This window comes from Centropristis striata, chromosome 14 (assembly GCF_030273125.1).
Source record: "Centropristis striata isolate RG_2023a ecotype Rhode Island chromosome 14, C.striata_1.0, whole genome shotgun sequence".
In the NCBI taxonomy this organism is placed as follows: Eukaryota; Metazoa; Chordata; class Actinopteri; order Perciformes; family Serranidae; genus Centropristis; species Centropristis striata.
In genome coordinates, this window is record NC_081530.1 from 33,943,503 (window position 1) to 33,961,989 (window position 18,487).

At 38.0% G+C, this 18,487-nt stretch overlaps 4 gene segments (V, D, J or C); 3 read left to right on the top strand and 1 right to left on the bottom strand.

Moving 5' to 3' along the window:
- Positions 1–4,704: 4,704 nt before the first annotated feature.
- Positions 4,705–5,421, top strand: LOC131984905 (Ig kappa chain V region 3368-like). The segment is given in 2 exon segments: positions 4,705–4,756; positions 4,962–5,421. Coding segments are annotated over 2 exon segments (360 nt in total).
- Positions 5,422–6,069: 648 nt separating this feature from the next.
- LOC131984388 (Ig kappa-b4 chain C region-like) lies at positions 6,070–7,127 on the bottom strand. The segment is given in 2 exon segments: positions 6,070–6,971; positions 7,124–7,127. Coding segments are annotated over 2 exon segments (342 nt in total).
- Positions 7,128–10,950: 3,823 nt separating this feature from the next.
- Positions 10,951–11,447, top strand: LOC131984389 (Ig kappa chain V region 3547-like). The segment is given in 2 exon segments: positions 10,951–11,002; positions 11,110–11,447. Coding segments are annotated over 2 exon segments (390 nt in total).
- Positions 11,448–16,925: 5,478 nt separating this feature from the next.
- Positions 16,926–17,426, top strand: LOC131984390 (immunoglobulin kappa variable 4-1-like). The segment is given in 2 exon segments: positions 16,926–16,985; positions 17,083–17,426. Coding segments are annotated over 2 exon segments (387 nt in total).
- The last annotated feature ends 1,061 nt before the right edge of the window (positions 17,427–18,487 follow it).

Below are 18,487 nucleotides of genomic sequence, written 5' to 3' on the forward strand. Positions count from 1 at the left end.
CAATGATACAAAATGATTTGCTTTAATTTTTGCTAGGAGGTTAAAACATGGTTTAGATCAAATAATAGATATAGAGCAATCCGGCTTTATACAAAAAAGACATATTATCAATAACATCCGCCTGATACTAGATATGATAGATTATCATGATTTAATACCAGATTAAAGTTTTATCTTTTTTATTGATTTCTACAAAGCCTTTGACACAATCGAACATGAGTTTATTTTTAAGACTATCCCCTTTTTTGGCTTTGGAAAATATTTCTGTAATGCGATCAAAACTCTATATAAGAATTGCTCCAGCTCTGTAAAACTGAAATATGGCACATCAGGTCGATTTGACATTCATCGAGGTATTAGACAGGGTTTTCCTGTATCTCCATTTTTGTTTATATTAGTAACCCAAACAATGGCCACTTACATAAAGAAATCACCCTTCATGGGTATAAGTGCAGTAGGTAAGAACTTCAAATTATGTCAACTGGCAGACGATACTGCAATCTTTCTAAAAGACAAGAGTCAGATTTCAAGCCTGATTTCCACCGGGCGCGTTACTGCAGCGTAACGTGAGCGTCACATATGACGTTGCAAATAGGTAACACTCTAATCAATGAGAGCATTTCCACCGGGCGCGTAGCGTAACGTTACTGCAGCGTCGCGTCAGCGTCTCTACGCGAGCATTAGGTAGGACTTCTATTTCTCCGCGAGACGCTGCCAAATCGCGTGAATCTCAACAGAGCAGATCGCACCAGACAGGAAGTCCGACTCAGCATCAGCGTAAAACACTTCCGCCCCTTTCAAAATAAAACACAATACGCAGTTCATGCAGCCTAAAACTACTTCACATCAACATTATGTTATGACCGGGGCACCAGATCAGCAATCAATCAATCAATCAATCAATCAATCAATCAATCAATCAAAGGGTCTCAGAGGATCGGAGACACAGACGACAAGAGACTGATTGTTGAAGTGGAACATCATACAATCATTTATGACATAACATATTGTTTTTATAAAGATAGATGGTCAGATCAACATATCTTTCACCTCAGAGAAGCAAAGTAAGTTGGTTTTTGTTGTTGTTGTTTACTTTATACACACAGTTTATCCATAGACTGTATAAATAGAGTTTAAAGTTTATCACGGGATCTTGCGGTCTCCCGTATGGTCAGGATTATCGCGTGATCTCGTTATCTCGCGTGTATACGGCCGGCTCGCTAAGCTGACGTGCTGCTGCTGTAACGCGCCCGGTGTGAATTGACAGACGCAGCAAAAACGCTGTGGAGACGTGCTGCTGCTGTAACGCGTCCGGTGGAAATCCCCAGTCAGAAGCTGTGGCTTGTATAAATGAATTCTCTGATGTTTCTGGTTTAAAGATAAATTTAGATAAATCTGTCTTATTTCCAATTAAAAATTGTAATCTGTCAAGCTATCATGGAATTCCAATTAGAGAAAAGGTAACCTACCTAGGAGTTGTTATCTGTAAGGATGTGGAACAGCGAAGTAAAGCCAATTTTGATCCTATTATTGAAAAAACAAAATCAAAATTGAACTCATGGTTGATGAGAGATATATCTTTATTTGGAAGGATCTTGTTATCAAAAACAGAAGGTATATCTAGATCTGTCTATGTATCTTTATCACTTCATGTCCCAACAAATGTTATTAAACAAATGGATAAGATACTGTATGACTATATCTGGAGGAAAAAACCCCACTATCTCAGAAAAGAGACAATCAAAGGCAGTAGGGAACAAGGTGGTCTTGAGGTCTTGGACTTTAGTTTATTAAATAAAACATTTAACTTATTGAATTCCTAAAGAACTCCAACAGTATATGGTATGCTTTCCCATCTTATTTATTTAAATTGATTGGTGGCATTGATTTTTTTATTAAAATGTAATTTCTCCATTGATAAAATCCCATTTCGTTTAGCTAATTTTCACAAACAAGCTCTCTTAGCGTGGTTATTAGTTTATAAACACAACTTCAGTCCTCATAGGTACTATATTTGGAATAACAAGGAAATTCTACACAAAAGAAAATCCCTGTTTTATCGCTCATGGTATGAGCGATAAATAATGGAATTTTGCTTGTATGTCAATTTTGGAATTTTGCTTGTATGTCAATTATTAAATAAGAATGGTGTGTTGATGTCTATTGGGATTGTAAATAAGCTATTATACAAGTGTGAAGCAGCATTAACATTTAGCATCATTAGCATTAACCAAACAGCTTTAAAGGTAACATAAGCTTGAGTGAATATAAGAAATGATTTTGTAATAAGCACATAACACATCTCACATGTTGCAAGCACCTGCACACACACACATAGTTTCACATCTACAAGTCATATAGGAAATTAGGAAATGATCTCTCGATGACCTTTTGGGGGAAACTACCCACACCAGGTAAAACAGGAACCCAACATGAGAGAAGCATACTGTAAGTGACAAGATATTACAGTGGAAAATTACAAGACAAAGAAGCCGTTGGTCAAGACCTTATGACCTTACTTGGAGATAAACATGCAGACACATAAGAAAATAGACAAAGGCAACACCCCAACTGAGTAGGAGGAGACACAGCGAAGCATGCTATATTAACGAGATCATGTTAGACAACGAGCAGCCTTTTCTTATGTACTGGTTGATGTATGTATTGAACTGAGCTCCGCACTTCATGAACTGCGCTTAAAGAAAACAATAAAGTGTTTTCATTTGACTCTTCCACCGTCTCCTCGTCTGCTCTCTCTCTGCTCCATCAACAACTCGGAGGAGTACAACTGGTGTACTCAACATGTCACATTCAGAACTTATTCAAAAATTCAAGATTGCAATCACACCTAAAGAATATGTTGTTATCTCTAATGCAATTCCTGCCGGTTCTCTTCTATTTTTAAAGAACTGTAACTTAGCAGAAACCAGCTCATTTAGTTCTAGGCAGATTTTTATTGGAGATATCAATATTAATGATAAACCTTGCAGTAACAGACACATCAGAAATGCATTGAACTATACTACAGCTCCTGCAGCAAAATTCTTTTGGTCATCTATCATGAGCAATGTACAGTGGAAAAAAGCTTGTAGTGTTTTAAATAAATTTTGCATTAATAATAAAGTGAAAGAAGTATCCTACAAAGTGTTACACCGTTATCCCGCTAAGGAGGTCTTGGAGAGATTTAAGCTAAACATTGCCTACTCTTGTATTTTCTGCAATGTTGACAAAGAGACATTGTTTCATGTCAGGATTCATTGTCATCATTCAAAGAAATTTTGGAATGATATGCAAGACTTTGTAAATGAAAAAATGGGTACTACTATACATTTTACTGTCTTTGATGTGATGCTCTATTTTATTTTCGATAAGATGGACAACAACACTGCCTACATAATTTAAGGATAAACTTCTAATTATCCTTGGAAAATCTCATATACACAAATCTAAATGGTCTGACTCCAAACCCTGCTTTCGTTGTTTTATTATTGAACTTAAGCAGTATGGCACCACACTTGAAGGGGTAAACAACAACAAAGCTGGAAAGACACTCAACCTGTTAAAGACTGTACGTTTGATTTGATCTTTTAATTTTAAAGGACTGGCAATGGACTCTTGAACCCCCTGGTGTATTCAATGTTCAGTGAATAAATTTATGTCATTTGTGAAAAAAAAAATAAAATTAAGAAAAATGAATGTACAGACGTTATGTACCTCGTACTCTCTGCATGATCAATGTATGTACCGCTTTTTCTGTTCATTATTCTTTTTATTTATTTTATTTTTTACGATTATTTCTCCTGATTAGTTCTTTGTTTCATGAGATTTGTTTGTTTCTTGAAATCCCTTTTTGTCTGACCTCATGATTGTAATGTTCCTTAATTATCAATAAAGATTAAAAAAAAAAAAATAAAAAAAAAAAAAGGACAAACAGAACTGATTCAGAGCAGGTGTGTAGATACGTAAACATATATATATATATATATATATATACAGTATATATATATATATATATATATATATATACAGTATATATATATTTACATATACACATATATATACACATATACAGACATGTGTATATATATATATATATATGTATATATATATATGCAAATAAAACGTTGAACCAATTCTAGTATTAATTATTAAGATAATAAAGAATAATTAAAACATGAATAAATATTACACACCATTCATAAATCACCTCAAGTCTCATTTTCTGAATTATATCTTCTGATATAAGGTTTCATATCTGTGTATATTAGACAACATATATGCTGATAGCAATAGATATCACTGTGCATTAGATAGGGCAATGTCGGCCTCTAGTGGGAACTATTCAGCAGATAATAAAGCCACAGAAAAGAAGAAATCTTTATTTAGATTCCCTTAATTTCACTAAAGTTCATAAAGGTCCCCTTTTGATTTGCATTCCTTGTCTTCCTATTAAATTCTTTAAAACAAATTCTAAAAGACAAATTTACAGTAACGCAATGGGAAAAGACCTTCAAAGTAAATGTTCTATTATGTTCCTGTTTTCATAAAGAGCAGAATCAGGTGTCCTGACTTGGTTTGGTTGACAGTTCTCTGCCTCTGTGTGTTTGCATATGTGTCCTGCCTCTCTGCTCCCAGCTGTTAAGAGGCCAGTGTTGATCAGTGGCTGTCCAGGCCTTTCAGAGACACTGACACGCCGGCAGCACAATGAAGATATCACTGATTCTACTGCTGCTCGCCCTGGGGCTCCTTGTTCAGGGTGAGACTCTCTTCTGAAAACTTTGCTTCAGGATCAAACCAGGTTCACCACAATGATGTTCTGCTGTGATGGAGAAACAGTGAAACAAACAGCATTTACCTTCTTCCATCTGTTCTGCATGTTAGAGATATTTGGATGTTAATTATCTTTCCCCGAGCTGGATTTGTCTCATTAACACTTTTCATTTTTTTTTCATGTTTTTCAGGTTCATCAGGAGACATCATCCTGACTCAGTCTCCTGGATCTCAGTCTGTTGTTCCAGGACAGACTGTCTCTATCAAATGTAAAGCCAGTTCAGGTGTTTCCAATGACTTGCAGTGGTATCTTCAGAAACCTGGAAATGCTCCTAAACTCCTGATTTATAATGCTCAAACCCGTCAATCTGGAATTTCAGACAGATTCAGTGGCACTCAGTCTGGAACTGACTTCACTCTGACCATCAGTGGAGTTCAGACTGAAGATACAGGAGATTATTATTGTCAGCAGGATAGCAGCCTCCCGTTCACACAGTGATACAACGTCGTACAAAAACCTCCCTCATATAAAGAGGAACTGATCTGACTCTGCAGCTGCAGAGAAATAGAGATATTTAGAAGTTTGACTGAGAATTAATTCTATACAGCAGAATACAGTTCAAACTTTGATCATTTATAATTATGATAATGTAATATATTTTCTATTATAGATCAATTGAAAATTTGATGCATTCATCCTTGTATTTTTTTGCTTTGAAATACAGTTTTTATTTACCACATCTTCAAAAGATTATTTTATGAGTTTTTAAAAATGTAATTAGTTTAATTTATATTTAAGTCCCTCAGTTTGTTTCAAACAAACTTAAAGACATTACACGTTTTTATTGAGCTAGTGTTGATTGGAAACTGCAGGTTCTATTTGAAGATCACACTGCTGAGAATGACACTATCAAGACATTATGTGCTGATATCATACTTCATAAATCAAACATAATTCATTTCCCACATTTTGTAGATTGTTTTAAAGTGATAATTTTATTCATCATTGATATATTTTACTTTTACAACCCAGACATTATTCATAATTTTCCTTAAAACAACATAACAATAACTAAATACTTTGTTTCAACAATATCAACTAAAATAAACATGGCATTAAATTAAATCTTTCTGAAGACATTTCCGAGCACTTTTCAAACATTAAACTCAGTTCAGTTTTTTTCTGAATTCAATGAAACTTTTGAGACACTTTTTCTCCACCTTTAAGAATGACACAAGAAAGTAAATAACTTAATGAACAGTTATTTAATGTGTTTAATCAAAATCATACAAGGAAAAAAGTTTGATCATGAAAGATGTAATTAGTGAGAGAAAGAACAAAAGACCTGAGTACAACCAGTAGTAGTAGGTCAGGTCAGGACTGGGAACACTGGTCTGTCCTCAGTGTCTCTAAGAGTCTTCAGAGAATGAAACAGATACATTTTAAAAACTTGAAAAACAAGCAGAGCTGAATTTTTTGTTTAAAATCTCATATTTTATTCTTGTTCTATCACTTTATGCAGACGATACGCTTCTTTATATTTCTAATTTTTCTATTTTAATTTTTATTTTAGATGTTCAGAATATTTAAAACACATTGAACACCATATCTTCAAGGGTATAAACTAGTTGAATAGATTAATTAATGTACATTAATGTACATTCGGAGTTTACAGTTCTGGACTGGACTGTTATATCTTATATATGTGAAAGAAAGGAGGTCAAAAACTTGTCTAATACACATAATCAAATATTTATTGTTTTAAAATGTTGAAAGCATCAACACAAGCAAGAACGTGCGAGAAAGAGAGAGTTACAGAGTGCAGACTGAGAGCAGTAGCAGAGTAGAACCAATGAGTCAGATCACGACTGGGGACACTGGTCTCTCCTCAGAGTCTCTGAGAGCGGAGTCTGGGAGCCCTGGGTGGCCTCACAGGTCACAGAGCCCACCTTCCTCCACTGGTCTGCAGAGAGCCTCAGGGTGCTGCTCCAGCTGTAGTGGCCGTCCTTCTCCAGCACCCCGGGGCTGCTGCTCTGCTCCCAGCTGATGCTGCTGCTGCTGCTGCTGCTGCCGTCCACCTTCCAGGCCAGACTCCAGTCTGAGGGGAAGCCCTTGTTGGCCAGGCACATGAGCGTGGCCTTCCCCTGCTGCAGCTGCTCAGTGGAGGGGGGCAGCACCGTCAGGGTGGGACGGGCATCACCTAGGAGACACCGATCAGATTAGAGGACAGCGGGACCACACAGCTGTCAATCAACCAGCAGACACTTGGACACCTTTCAGTGTGAGAGTTGATCTTCTCCTTTAAGGAGTTTCTGTCAGATGGTTTTTCTGCTCCACCAGTCACTCACTCACACATTGTTTCACTTCCCTTTAAGAAGCCTCTCATGCATATCAGCACAGAGAGAATCATCGTACAGAATGAGCTGAAATATATCAAACTACACTGGAAATAAAAGAAGCAGGCAACATTTTTAAACTCTCATCAGCAGCATACAAAACCTGAACTACACAATATATACGAAGTTCCGAAGTACGTAAAGTTAACATAAATAAATACAGAAAATAAACTGACGGATAATTAAATGTTATTCATGTGGATTTCAGTCATTATTTAGTAAACTGTTCAAATGATTTAAAGACTAAAAAACTGCAACAACACATGACACAATATAAGGATTACATAAAAAATGTATCTCCAGTCTTTATCTCCACTTTGTTCAATGTTACTTCATGAAGTTAATTCAACATAACAGTTATCATTGTGGTGGAAAACTAAACATCAAACAACACAAGATAAATTAATTATACAATGTTATAATGATAATCTGTGCAGAAACTTTTTAAAAAATAAACATTTGACTTACTTCCAACATCCAGTCTGGTTCCTCCACCAAAAGTCCACCACAGTGATACAAACTCATTGAGCCGCCGTACAAAAACCTCTCACTGTAGAGAGACACGGCTCTCTGACTTTGTCTGACTGATCTAAACCTACAAGCCCTAAAGATGCAACACTACCACTGAAGATGGAAATTATGATTTATCCTGTGATTTAAATGTTTTTTTTCATTAAATTTTATTTTTGAAGTTATGTTGCTGAAGTTAACTTTGTCTTTGACTGCAAAGTCTTTGTCAAAAACTTATCAACAAAAATGGTAAAGCAGCTATCTTTTTCCTGGACTGTGTGACATATAAAAACCAGAAAGGCAGATGGCTAGAATTATTAAAAATGTAAGATATTTGACTTACTTCCAACATCCAGTCTGGTTCCTCCACCGAACGTGTACCACAGTGATACAAACTCATTGAGCCGCCGTACAAAAACCTCTCACTGTAGAGAGACACGGCTCTCTGACTTTGACACAAACAAACTCACCAAGATAGGTCTCTGTTAGAAGATTTTTACAGAAAACATGAAAACTGATAACAACAACATATTGCCTAATGCACATTGTTATACAAGACAGTATATTTGTTTTATTTTACAGACATTAAATTAGCTTAGATTGACTTCATTGGAAAAGTGTCTTTGGCTTCTCCAGGTACATACAATGCCTTTAACACATCACACCTTAAAAACAGACAATACACAGAATCATATAAATACAATTGTACTAATGGACAGGTAACAGCCAATGAGTTATACAAATAATACATTTAGGCAAATAACATATCAAGTGTCTGATGCAGTCATCCTGTGATCAACACCTATATGTAGCAGGTAATAACAGACTCTTATAGTTCGGGTCGGCTCTTGGGACCCTGAATCGAAACATTTTGATACCAAGTTTTTCAAGTAGTAAAACCAAATAAAAACTGCATTTAAACTTCCTGAAACAATTCTCTGATGATGCTGATTATCAATGGATCAATCAGTTTATCAGAGTAATCCAGGTCCCTGTTGGAGTCAGTCAGAGCATTTCCATAGAGAGCCACTTTGCATCAGCAGCACCATGCTCCAGTGCTCTGGGAGAGTTTATAGTCCTGAGAGTTGAACACTGGATGACTGACAGCTGTCCTTCATGACAACAGAAGCCACAGAAATCCTCCTCATCAGAAACATGACTTTGATCTGCGTCCTCATCTGGACTCTCCTCTGCTGCTGCTTCACAGGTAAAGTCCAGAGAATCAAACTCCTCTCCTCTATGAACATCCGTCCCTCTGAAATGAAGCCGACAAAACCATGACGCTGCTTTATGTTTCTGTCTCTGTGTCCTCAGAGTCCAGAGGACAGTACACAGTGACTCAGCCTGGAGCAGTGAGCTCTGCTCCGGGAGGCTCCGTCTCCATCAGCTGTAGGACCAGTCAGGATGTTTATAATGGGAACTATTTACACTGGTACCAACAGAGAGATGGCGAAACTCCTAAACTCCTTATTCGCTTTACTGGCACTCGTCAGTCAGGGACTCCAGATCGTTTTACAGGCAGTGGATCAAACTCTGACTTCACTCTGACCATCAGTGGAGTTCAGACTGAAGATGCAGCAGTTTACTACTGTCAGAGTTATCACTATCCCAACAGTCAGCATGTGTTCACACAGTGAAAAAGCGTCGTACAAAAACCTCCCTCAGTTCAGTTTCTGTTCTGCTGACAGACTGCTGCAGCTGGAAGCTACTGCAGAGACTGACACACTTCACTGGTCACACACACACACACACACACACACACACACACACACACACACACACACACACTAGTAGTTGATACACTCTTAAACATAATAATTACAATAATATGAAACCATAGTTTAAAACTTTTGTACTTTTTTGTGTCAAAACATTTAAACATAGAATGAAGGAAAAATTGTTTATGCTTTTCAAATAGAGTTAAAACAACAACATATCTCCTGCAGCCTTTCCCAGAATATATTTGTTTTATTTATTACTAAAGCTGACATTGTAACCTCAGTCTAGCTCTATTAAAAGTGGATCCATAAGATGTGTTTGAGCCTTTTCACCTTGTAACAACTTTCTGCACTTGATGAAAGAAACAGAACAAGTCGATTGTGGTGAGATAATGAAAATCATCCTGTAGAATAACCTGATGAAGATTTCTATAGAGTCGAATCAACTGCACAGATCCTTATGTGCAGAATCTTTTGCCTTCTATTTGCATTTGTAATTGTATTTTCCATCAGTGATAGTATGGAACTAAATGGAACTAAAATAAGGACAGATGTACTTTTGCACTTTTGCTTAACCATACAGACAATATTCACGTTCCATCGAGGAAATACCAAACTGAGTCATCTGAAAATCAGGACTTAAATACAAACTAATGTGATGAGGGGATGACCTACAGGTGGAGAGACTGCAGAGAATCTCAGGTGAGGAGAATGAGGTGATTAGACAGGAAAGGAGTGGAAACAGAGCAAATAGAAAACTCCAAACTCAGGGTGGATCCCAGGAATTGTGAACTTATTTTAGGATTGATTATAGAGAATATAAAGGAGAATTTTTAAATATATAAATAGATCACAACATTTTTAAATCGCCCCACGTCTCTTTATATAAATTATATTTTAATTTTCATATCTGTGCATATCAGACAACATATACATAGATACCAATAGACATCCAGATGCCTTTGACAGTGAATCCATATCTGTCTCTAGTAAAAAACTATTTAACAAATCATGAAGCCACAAGACAGGAAAATATTTTTTTAGATTCCTTTAATTTCACGACCATTCACTGAGGCCCCCTCTTTGACAGGAAGACAAGAAATGTAATTTCACTCTTGACCAGTTTCTCTTAAACAAAATATCTGAGGAATATTTCTAGTAAGGTTATGGAAAAAGACCTTGACAGTAAATTTTTCTGTTCTGTTTCTGTTTTTTTTTATAATGGCTACAGTGTCCTCACTTGTTTTGGTTGGTGTGACAGTCCACTGTTGGTAATATAGGAATGTGTGTGTGTGTAACATGATTCCCTATTATAATAAGAAGCAATCATTTTCACAAGGAGAGAAAACATCAAACTGAAAGTAATTATTTTCTGTGTTACTGACAATGTCCCTGTTGGAGTCAGTCAGAGCATTTCCATAGAGAGCCACTTTGCATCAGCAGCACCATGCTCCAGTGCTCTGGGAGAGTTTATAGTCCTGAGAGTTGAACACTGGATGACTGACAGCTGTCCTTCATGACAACAGAAGCCACAGAAATCCTCCTCATCAGAAACATGACTTTGATCTGCGTCCTCATCTGGACTCTCCTCTGCTGCTGCTTCACAGGTAAAGTCCAGAGAATCAAACTCCTCTCCTCTATGAACATCCGTCCCTCTGAAATGAAGCCGACAAAACCATGACGCTGCTTTATGTTTCTGTCTCTGTGTCCTCAGAGTCCAGAGGACAGGTCACAGTGACTAAGCCTGGAGCAGTGAGCTCTGCTCCGGGAGGCTCCGTCCCCATCACCTGTAGGACCAGTCAGAATGTTTATGTTCATGGTGGGAGCAACCTCCACCGTTTAGCCTGGTTCCAACAGAGAGATGGAGAAACTCCTAAACTGCTTATTTACTATGCTAGCAGTCGTCAGTCAGGGACTCCAGATCGTTTTACAGGCCGTGGATCAAACTCTGACTTCACTCTGACCATCAGTGGAGTTCAGACTGAAGATGCAGCAGTTTACTACTGTCAGAGTCAACACTATCCCAACAGTCAGTGGGTGTTCACACAGTGAAAGAGCGTCATACAAAAACCTCCCTCAGTCAGCAGAACAGAAACTGAACTGACTGCTGCAGCTGGAAGCTACTGCAGAGACTGACACACTTCACTGACCACACACACACACACAAAATAGTCACTGGTTGAAGCTCACTGGTAAAATAAACTGATCATGCTGAAGCCAACAGGATGAAATTGAAAAAATAATATTGTTTTTAAGTGCCATATTCTGTGTATGAAATTAATAGTTTGTCCCATAAATTGAATCACTTATCTTTCATGTCTGTAAAGGCTTGTGTGAGCGACAGACAAATGTTTTGCATTGAGGCTAATTACTGACATATTCATAGAATCTTTTTTTGTAGGTCTGTTTTTTGAGTTGGAGCCAAATGCAGGAGAATGCAGCAAACTGGAACTTAAGAAAGGAGGCAAAACAAACCTGAGTCCACTAAAAGTTTGGACTTAAATAAAAACTGATCTAATGAGGGGATGAAGCGCAGGTGGAGGAAAAGCTCAGGTGAGGGACTTGAGGTGAGAACAAGCCGGGAGGTGATTGGCTGTAAAAAAAATAAATAAATACAAACTCTGGGTGCAGGGAAGAACAATGAGTCTGATTGAGAGCAGGGGGGTATTCCAGAAAGCAGGTTCAACAACCTCTGAGTCTATCCCTGAACTCTGAGATGACTTACCCTGAGATGGGAAACTCTGGGTATCCGGTTCCAGAACAGCTGATCTGAGTTAGTTCAATCATCTCTGAGTATGTCAGCCTCGGGTTACGCGCGTGCACAACCACTATAAAAAGCCATCATCAATGGAGCCCCGATTCCACGAGTCACCATGACAACGGAAAAAAAACAAAGATCGACCTATTTCACCGCGGTAGAGTTGGAGATACTCATGCAGTCCTACGGCGAGTATGAGCACATATTTCGCGGAAAAAGTAACACGGCTGCAGCAGCGAAGGAGAGAGAGACTGCATGGGAGAAAATTGCTGCCCGAGTCAACGCGTAAGTTTGAATGTAACACTGACGTAACATTTAACCGTAAGATCGTAGCATTGCCTATAGTTATGATCATAAGTAGGAATTAAATCTAATTTTCATTTAGGTGCAATCCAACAGGAGAAAGGAGGACTTGGAGGCAGTTAAAAATGAAACATAAAAACATTATTCAAAAAGGTAAGACATATTTTGCTAGGCTATGATTGCACCTCACTTAGATTTTTATTTTATTTTTTTAAATTGACTTAGGCTATTAAACAAAGTAAATATTAATTCAGTGGCTACTTCAAATAGTAATTTAAACCCCTAACAAAATGTTGTTTTTCAACGTCCTCTCACTTAATACTCCACTTAGTAGATTAACACTTTATACACATCGAAACACATTTATATTTTATATCTATTGAAGTTATTTAATGTGAGTGCTCGTCCGCGGTGTGTGAGGTTGGTGATATATGGGCGGAGAAGGTTATTGAGATAAATGATACTGTTTGATGAAAAGCGGTAGCGTTCGAAAAGAAAATCCTCTGGAAATGATAAAACGTCTAACCTGGGTCGGAAGATTCTTTCGCGACGTAAAACATTTCTAATCAAAACGGCCTCGATGTCGATCGGATTTCTAAGAAAGGGGCAATCCATATCTAACCGCTTTCTTCGTGTGGGAGGAGACAGGTAGAAACTCTGGGGTTTTTATAGTAAACCTGCAGCGAGCAGGTTATGTTCACAGAGTACGTCACCGCAGTAACGGACCCAGAGTTTAAGTTACCTCTCTTTCTGGAACGGATAACCTCAGAGTTTCCCTCATCTCAGGGTTAACAAGCTCAGAGTTTTCACATAACCCGCTTTCTGGAATACCCCTCAGGTGTGTAGATGGGAAAAGGAGGGAACACCTAACAAATAGCAAACCCAAAACTATAGGATGGATCATATTTGTTGGTTTTGTACCTCCTTGTCTGCCTCAAGGAGTGTCGAGGGAGGAGAAGACACGGGGCTAAATGACGTCATATTCTTGGGGTAAAACACAACTGGAGCTGTGAAGGTTGAGGGTTACAGCAGATGGTACTAGAAATAAAAGGATGGTTTCTGCCCAGGTGCTCATGGGGGTGCTGGGCCTGACAGAACCAAGGGGTTCTATGATTGTGTGCCACTGCTTATTAATAGTGTTTCTCATGGAGAATCAGGGACTCCAGATCATTTTACAGGCAGGTTTATCAAACGCTGACTTCACTCCAGGGCTGTATAAATAAACCAACAATTTGCGAAACAATTAAAGAAATGTATTGAATTCATTGCAGACATTATTATGTTATTTCATTACATATATTGTGTCATTTCATACATTTTCACTACATTACTTTGTTGGATATTATTTTATTTCATTACAAACTCACTTTTATTAAAAAATGTATACAAAACATATGAAGTATGTTATCTCATCATAAAGAATATGTGTGATCTAATCTTATTAATATTATCGATGAAATGTCAGAAAAAAGTTAAAAATCTCTGTTTTAATTTCCCACAGCACAAACACATGAATTCAAATGTCTTGTTTTAATAAACCCACATGCTTAAATATATGTAAATATGAGTCTATGACCATATATGACAAAGAAAAGCATTAATATTCATATTTGAAATAACAGAACTGTTTGGCATGTTTTGATGCAATATATTACACTCAAATGAAGAAATGTTTTACTCATGAAAGTAGATTTGAATGTTTCCAAAGACATTAAAGTTTAAAGGTGTATTTTCACTGGAGTTGATTCCAGTCAGATCTAATTTCTATTATCTTACCAATAAAATGTGAAAAATAATAAAACATTGCCTGTTATAATTTCCCTCAGCCCAAACAGATGAATTAACATTTACTAAAACAACAGTCTGTACACATTTAAATATACGTAAATATTAGTTTATGTGCATATATGACAAATAAAAGCATTAAATCTTTTAAATTGGAGAAGCTGGAACCAGCAGATATTTGACCTTTAATGACTAAAATGATTATTTGATGATTAAAAACAGCTGCAACGAGTCGATTAATCTGCTAATTGTTGCAGCTCTATTCTCACACATCACACGAGGACTCTGAGGAAAGAAACACACTTTCCTCTGATTAACAGCAAATCTCAATGAAAGCTGGTCTTCTTCTTCTCCTTGTGGAAGACTTTTCCATCTGCCTGCTTCCTAAAGCTCAGTCTGACGTCGTCATTCAGCCCCTGGTCCTTCAGCTTCTGTTGGAGCTGAGAAACATTATTACTCACACAGAGAGATTACATCCTGCATTGTTATTTATATTACATCCTCTTTTTGAGTTTTTTCTTTCCCTCAGGTGATAGTTTGTGACTTTCCCTGTTTCTTCTCCTGTAAACGCTCCGGCTTTTCTCACATTGCTGGATTGTATTTGGACATTTTCACAACCGTCACTAAGAGAAGAAAGTCCGACAAGCTTTGAGCTCTGAGCAACAAGGTGAAACGGTGTGAGTACGTCATTTGTAAATCTGACACCAGGTACCCTCAGAGTTTAGCAGGAGGAGTCATTTTTTCTCCTTTTCCGTAACTCAAAAAACAATAGGAGCGTTGCTGGCTGAGGATTAAACAGTGTGGGACAGCCCACTCCCAACTTAATACCTCCAAGATCAAAAGACACACATATGTCTGCTCCAAGGTTAGCTGCTAACTAGCAAACATGAGCTATCTAATGATTGTCTAGCTGTTAGATGAGATAACCCAAACCAGATTTAACAGTTATGGTTCCTGTCAACTAGTATTCTTACCACTACTAGTGCAGAACTAGTCCATCAAACTATGCTGCTGGAAGCATATGGTCCTGGAAGTTTGACGGCCATAGCAACAGTAACTGCAGCCTTCCAGGACCTGCTGCTGAGGAGCATCCCCAGAGCATGATGCTGCCACCACCATGCTTCACCCTGGAGATGGTGCGTTTGTGGTGATGTGCAGTGTTTGATGTTCGCTAAACATAGTGTCTAGTCTGATAGCCAAAAAGCTAAATTTTTGAAAAATGTGCTTCCAATTGACCTTGGACTCTCCCACATACATTTGGGCAAATTCCAGGCAAGATTTCATGAGCATATTTTCTCTCCCGTACAGCTCCGAGTGGTGAAGAACCAGGCAACAGTTGCTGTATGTGCAGTCTCTCCCATCTGAGCCACTGAAGCTTGTAACTCCTTCGGAGTGGTCCTAGGTGTCTTGGTGACCTCCCTCACCAGTCTTCTTCTTGTTCAGTCACTCAGTTTGTGAGGACGGCCAGCTCTAGGCAGATTTAAACAAGCGCCAGCTCTTGTCTGAAGCAAGGAAATATCATTAAAGGGAGGAAACATCATTCTGGACAGAAAGGGCCATCTGCACAATGGGGGAGGCCGGAAACAAAGCAGCTGCTTTTGCAGCAGCATCAGCAGTTGAATTTCCATGTGACATTGGATCGGTGGAGCCTGTATGAGCTTTGTATTTACATACTGCAAATGATGCTGAAAGAGTAACGCAGACAAGAGGTTAATGATGAGAGGTTTATGAGCAATCGGTTTGCCTGTAGAAGTAAGAAAACCATGTTTTTTCCCCAAAGCATGAAAGTTATGACACATTAAATGCATATTGAGTCACTGTAGACTGTGATGTTCTGTCCTGTTCCTAAAATCAAAGCATGTGTTAATGCTAATAATTGTGGTTCTCCATCATCAACTGTAGGAAGCAAAGTTGATGAGTTAAGGATGGTACAGCGTTTCTAGGTGACATGAGCCTCAGTCAGCAGGACATTTTCCAGTGCAGTAACTGTGCTGGTGTTAAATGGGCTGTTTTTGCCTGGAGAATAACAGCATAATGATACATGAACAGTTGTACATGCTAGTTCATTGACTGTCGCCTCAACTTGCTAGGCTTGCTCTTGGTACTAATATGTTAAGTTCTAGTCTCTCGTCATATCTGCATGTTGGTCAGTCCTGTTAGTGTTGAGAAGCTGATTTGCTGTAATCTGTGCCAGTGTGATCAGTTGTTGATAGATTTGGAGGTGATAAACCGACTAGCAGTCTGTTGTTTTTTTATAATAAGATTGATTATCAAATTGTGCTCATAGAGGTAATGATCTGAGATTGTAGTAAAATTCTAACAGATCTCACAATTAAAAAACATCTCTCAGTATAACTTACAAACATACCAATAAATATATATTTGGAAAACATTTGCATGGAAATGTCTTTATGATAAGAAAAGAAATGCCAGCATCAACATACATTAAAACATATCACTATTGAAATCTTTTAGTCTTATGAGAGAGAAAGAGTTGCTGAGAGTAGAAGCAGAGTAAAACATGTGAGTCAGTTCAGGACTGGGAACACTGTCAGAGCATTTCCATAGAGAGCCACTTTGCATCAGCAGCACCATGCTCCAGTGCTCTGGGAGAGTTTATAGTCCTGAGAGTTGAACACTGGATGACTGACAGCTGTCCTTCATGACAACAGAAGCCACAGAAATCCTCCTCATCAGAAACATGACTTTGATCCTCATCTGGACTCTCCTCTGCTTCACTCAGGGTGAGAAAGATCATCTTTCTCTCAGGTGAAAATCATTTGGATTGTTATAGAGTTTCACCTCAGCATCTCATGTCCAGTGTTTCTTCTCTCTCCTCAGGGTCTGTGGGACAAAATGTTGTGGTGACTCAGCCAGCAGCTAAATCTGTCCAGCTGGGTCAAACTGCTTCTATTCCCTGTCAGGCCAGTACAACGGTTACCCACTACACTGGCTCACAATACTTCCTGGCCTGGTACCATCAGAAAACTGGAGAAGCTCCTAAACTTCTGATCTACCTAACATCAGATAGATTGTCTGGAATCTCCTCCAGATTCAGTGGAAGTGGAGCGGGGAATGGAGTCGACTTCACTCTGACCATCAGTGGAGTTCAGGCTGAAGATGCAGCAGTTTACTACTGTCAGAGTTATCACTGGATCAACAGTCAGCAGGTGATCACACAGTGAAAAAGCGTCGTACAAAAACCTCCCTCAGTCAGCAGAACAGAAACTGAACTGACTGCTGCAGCTGGAAGCTACTGCAGAGACTGACACACTTCACTGGACACACACATTGTGCACACAAACTTTGGGTTGTATTAATACTAAGACACCTTTTAATTCAATGATCTATAAGACATTCATGTCCTCAACCTCTTTTTATTTTCCCCTTGGCAGTCTTTCACACATTTTAGTAGATTAAACCTGTCAAACATCACAGTTACATTATATATATTATCAGCCCATAATCTGATCATGAACTGCAGTAGATTATATGTACAATGACCATGCCCCTTTTAAATGAACAGAAAACATCTCTTTCGTACTTTTAAATTCAGAAACTAATATTGTGAATACAATATATTAAATTTAAACGATATAAAAACTGGGACACTTTTGTTTTATTAGTAAATACATACACTTTCATAAAGCATCCCACTTATTCTAGAACTGCAGTTGTTTGATCCAAACCTATTTTTTTCCAATTTATTCCAACAGCACATGAATGCACCATGACACACAATCTCACAATGAAAACAAATCAGAAAAACTCCAAATTGTTTTTTTTCTTTGTCCATGCTACACCTTTCAATGTAGTTTCATAAAAATGCATTCAGTGTTTTTTTTATACTGCTGATACACTGACAGACAGACCCACTAAAACATAACCTCATGGTGGAGGTAAGTATTTAATCATTATTCATATCATTTTGCAACCAGAAGATATTTCATAGAAAAATGTAATAGTTTGGAGAATAATGTTAAAACATGTGTAACATCCTTCTCCAAATCTTTTTTTATCAACAAAACAACTATTATCCCAGCCAAGTATTGGCTCGCCTCTCTTTTCAAATTAGAAGATAACATTTTATGAGAAAGAAAAAACAGTTTTCAACATGGAACTCACTTTAACATCCATGCACTGTTAGAAAATATAACTGTTAGAGTCAGTCAGAGCATTTCCATAGAGAGCCACTTTGCATCAGCAGCACCATGCTCCAGTGCTCTGGGAGAGTTTATAGTCCTGA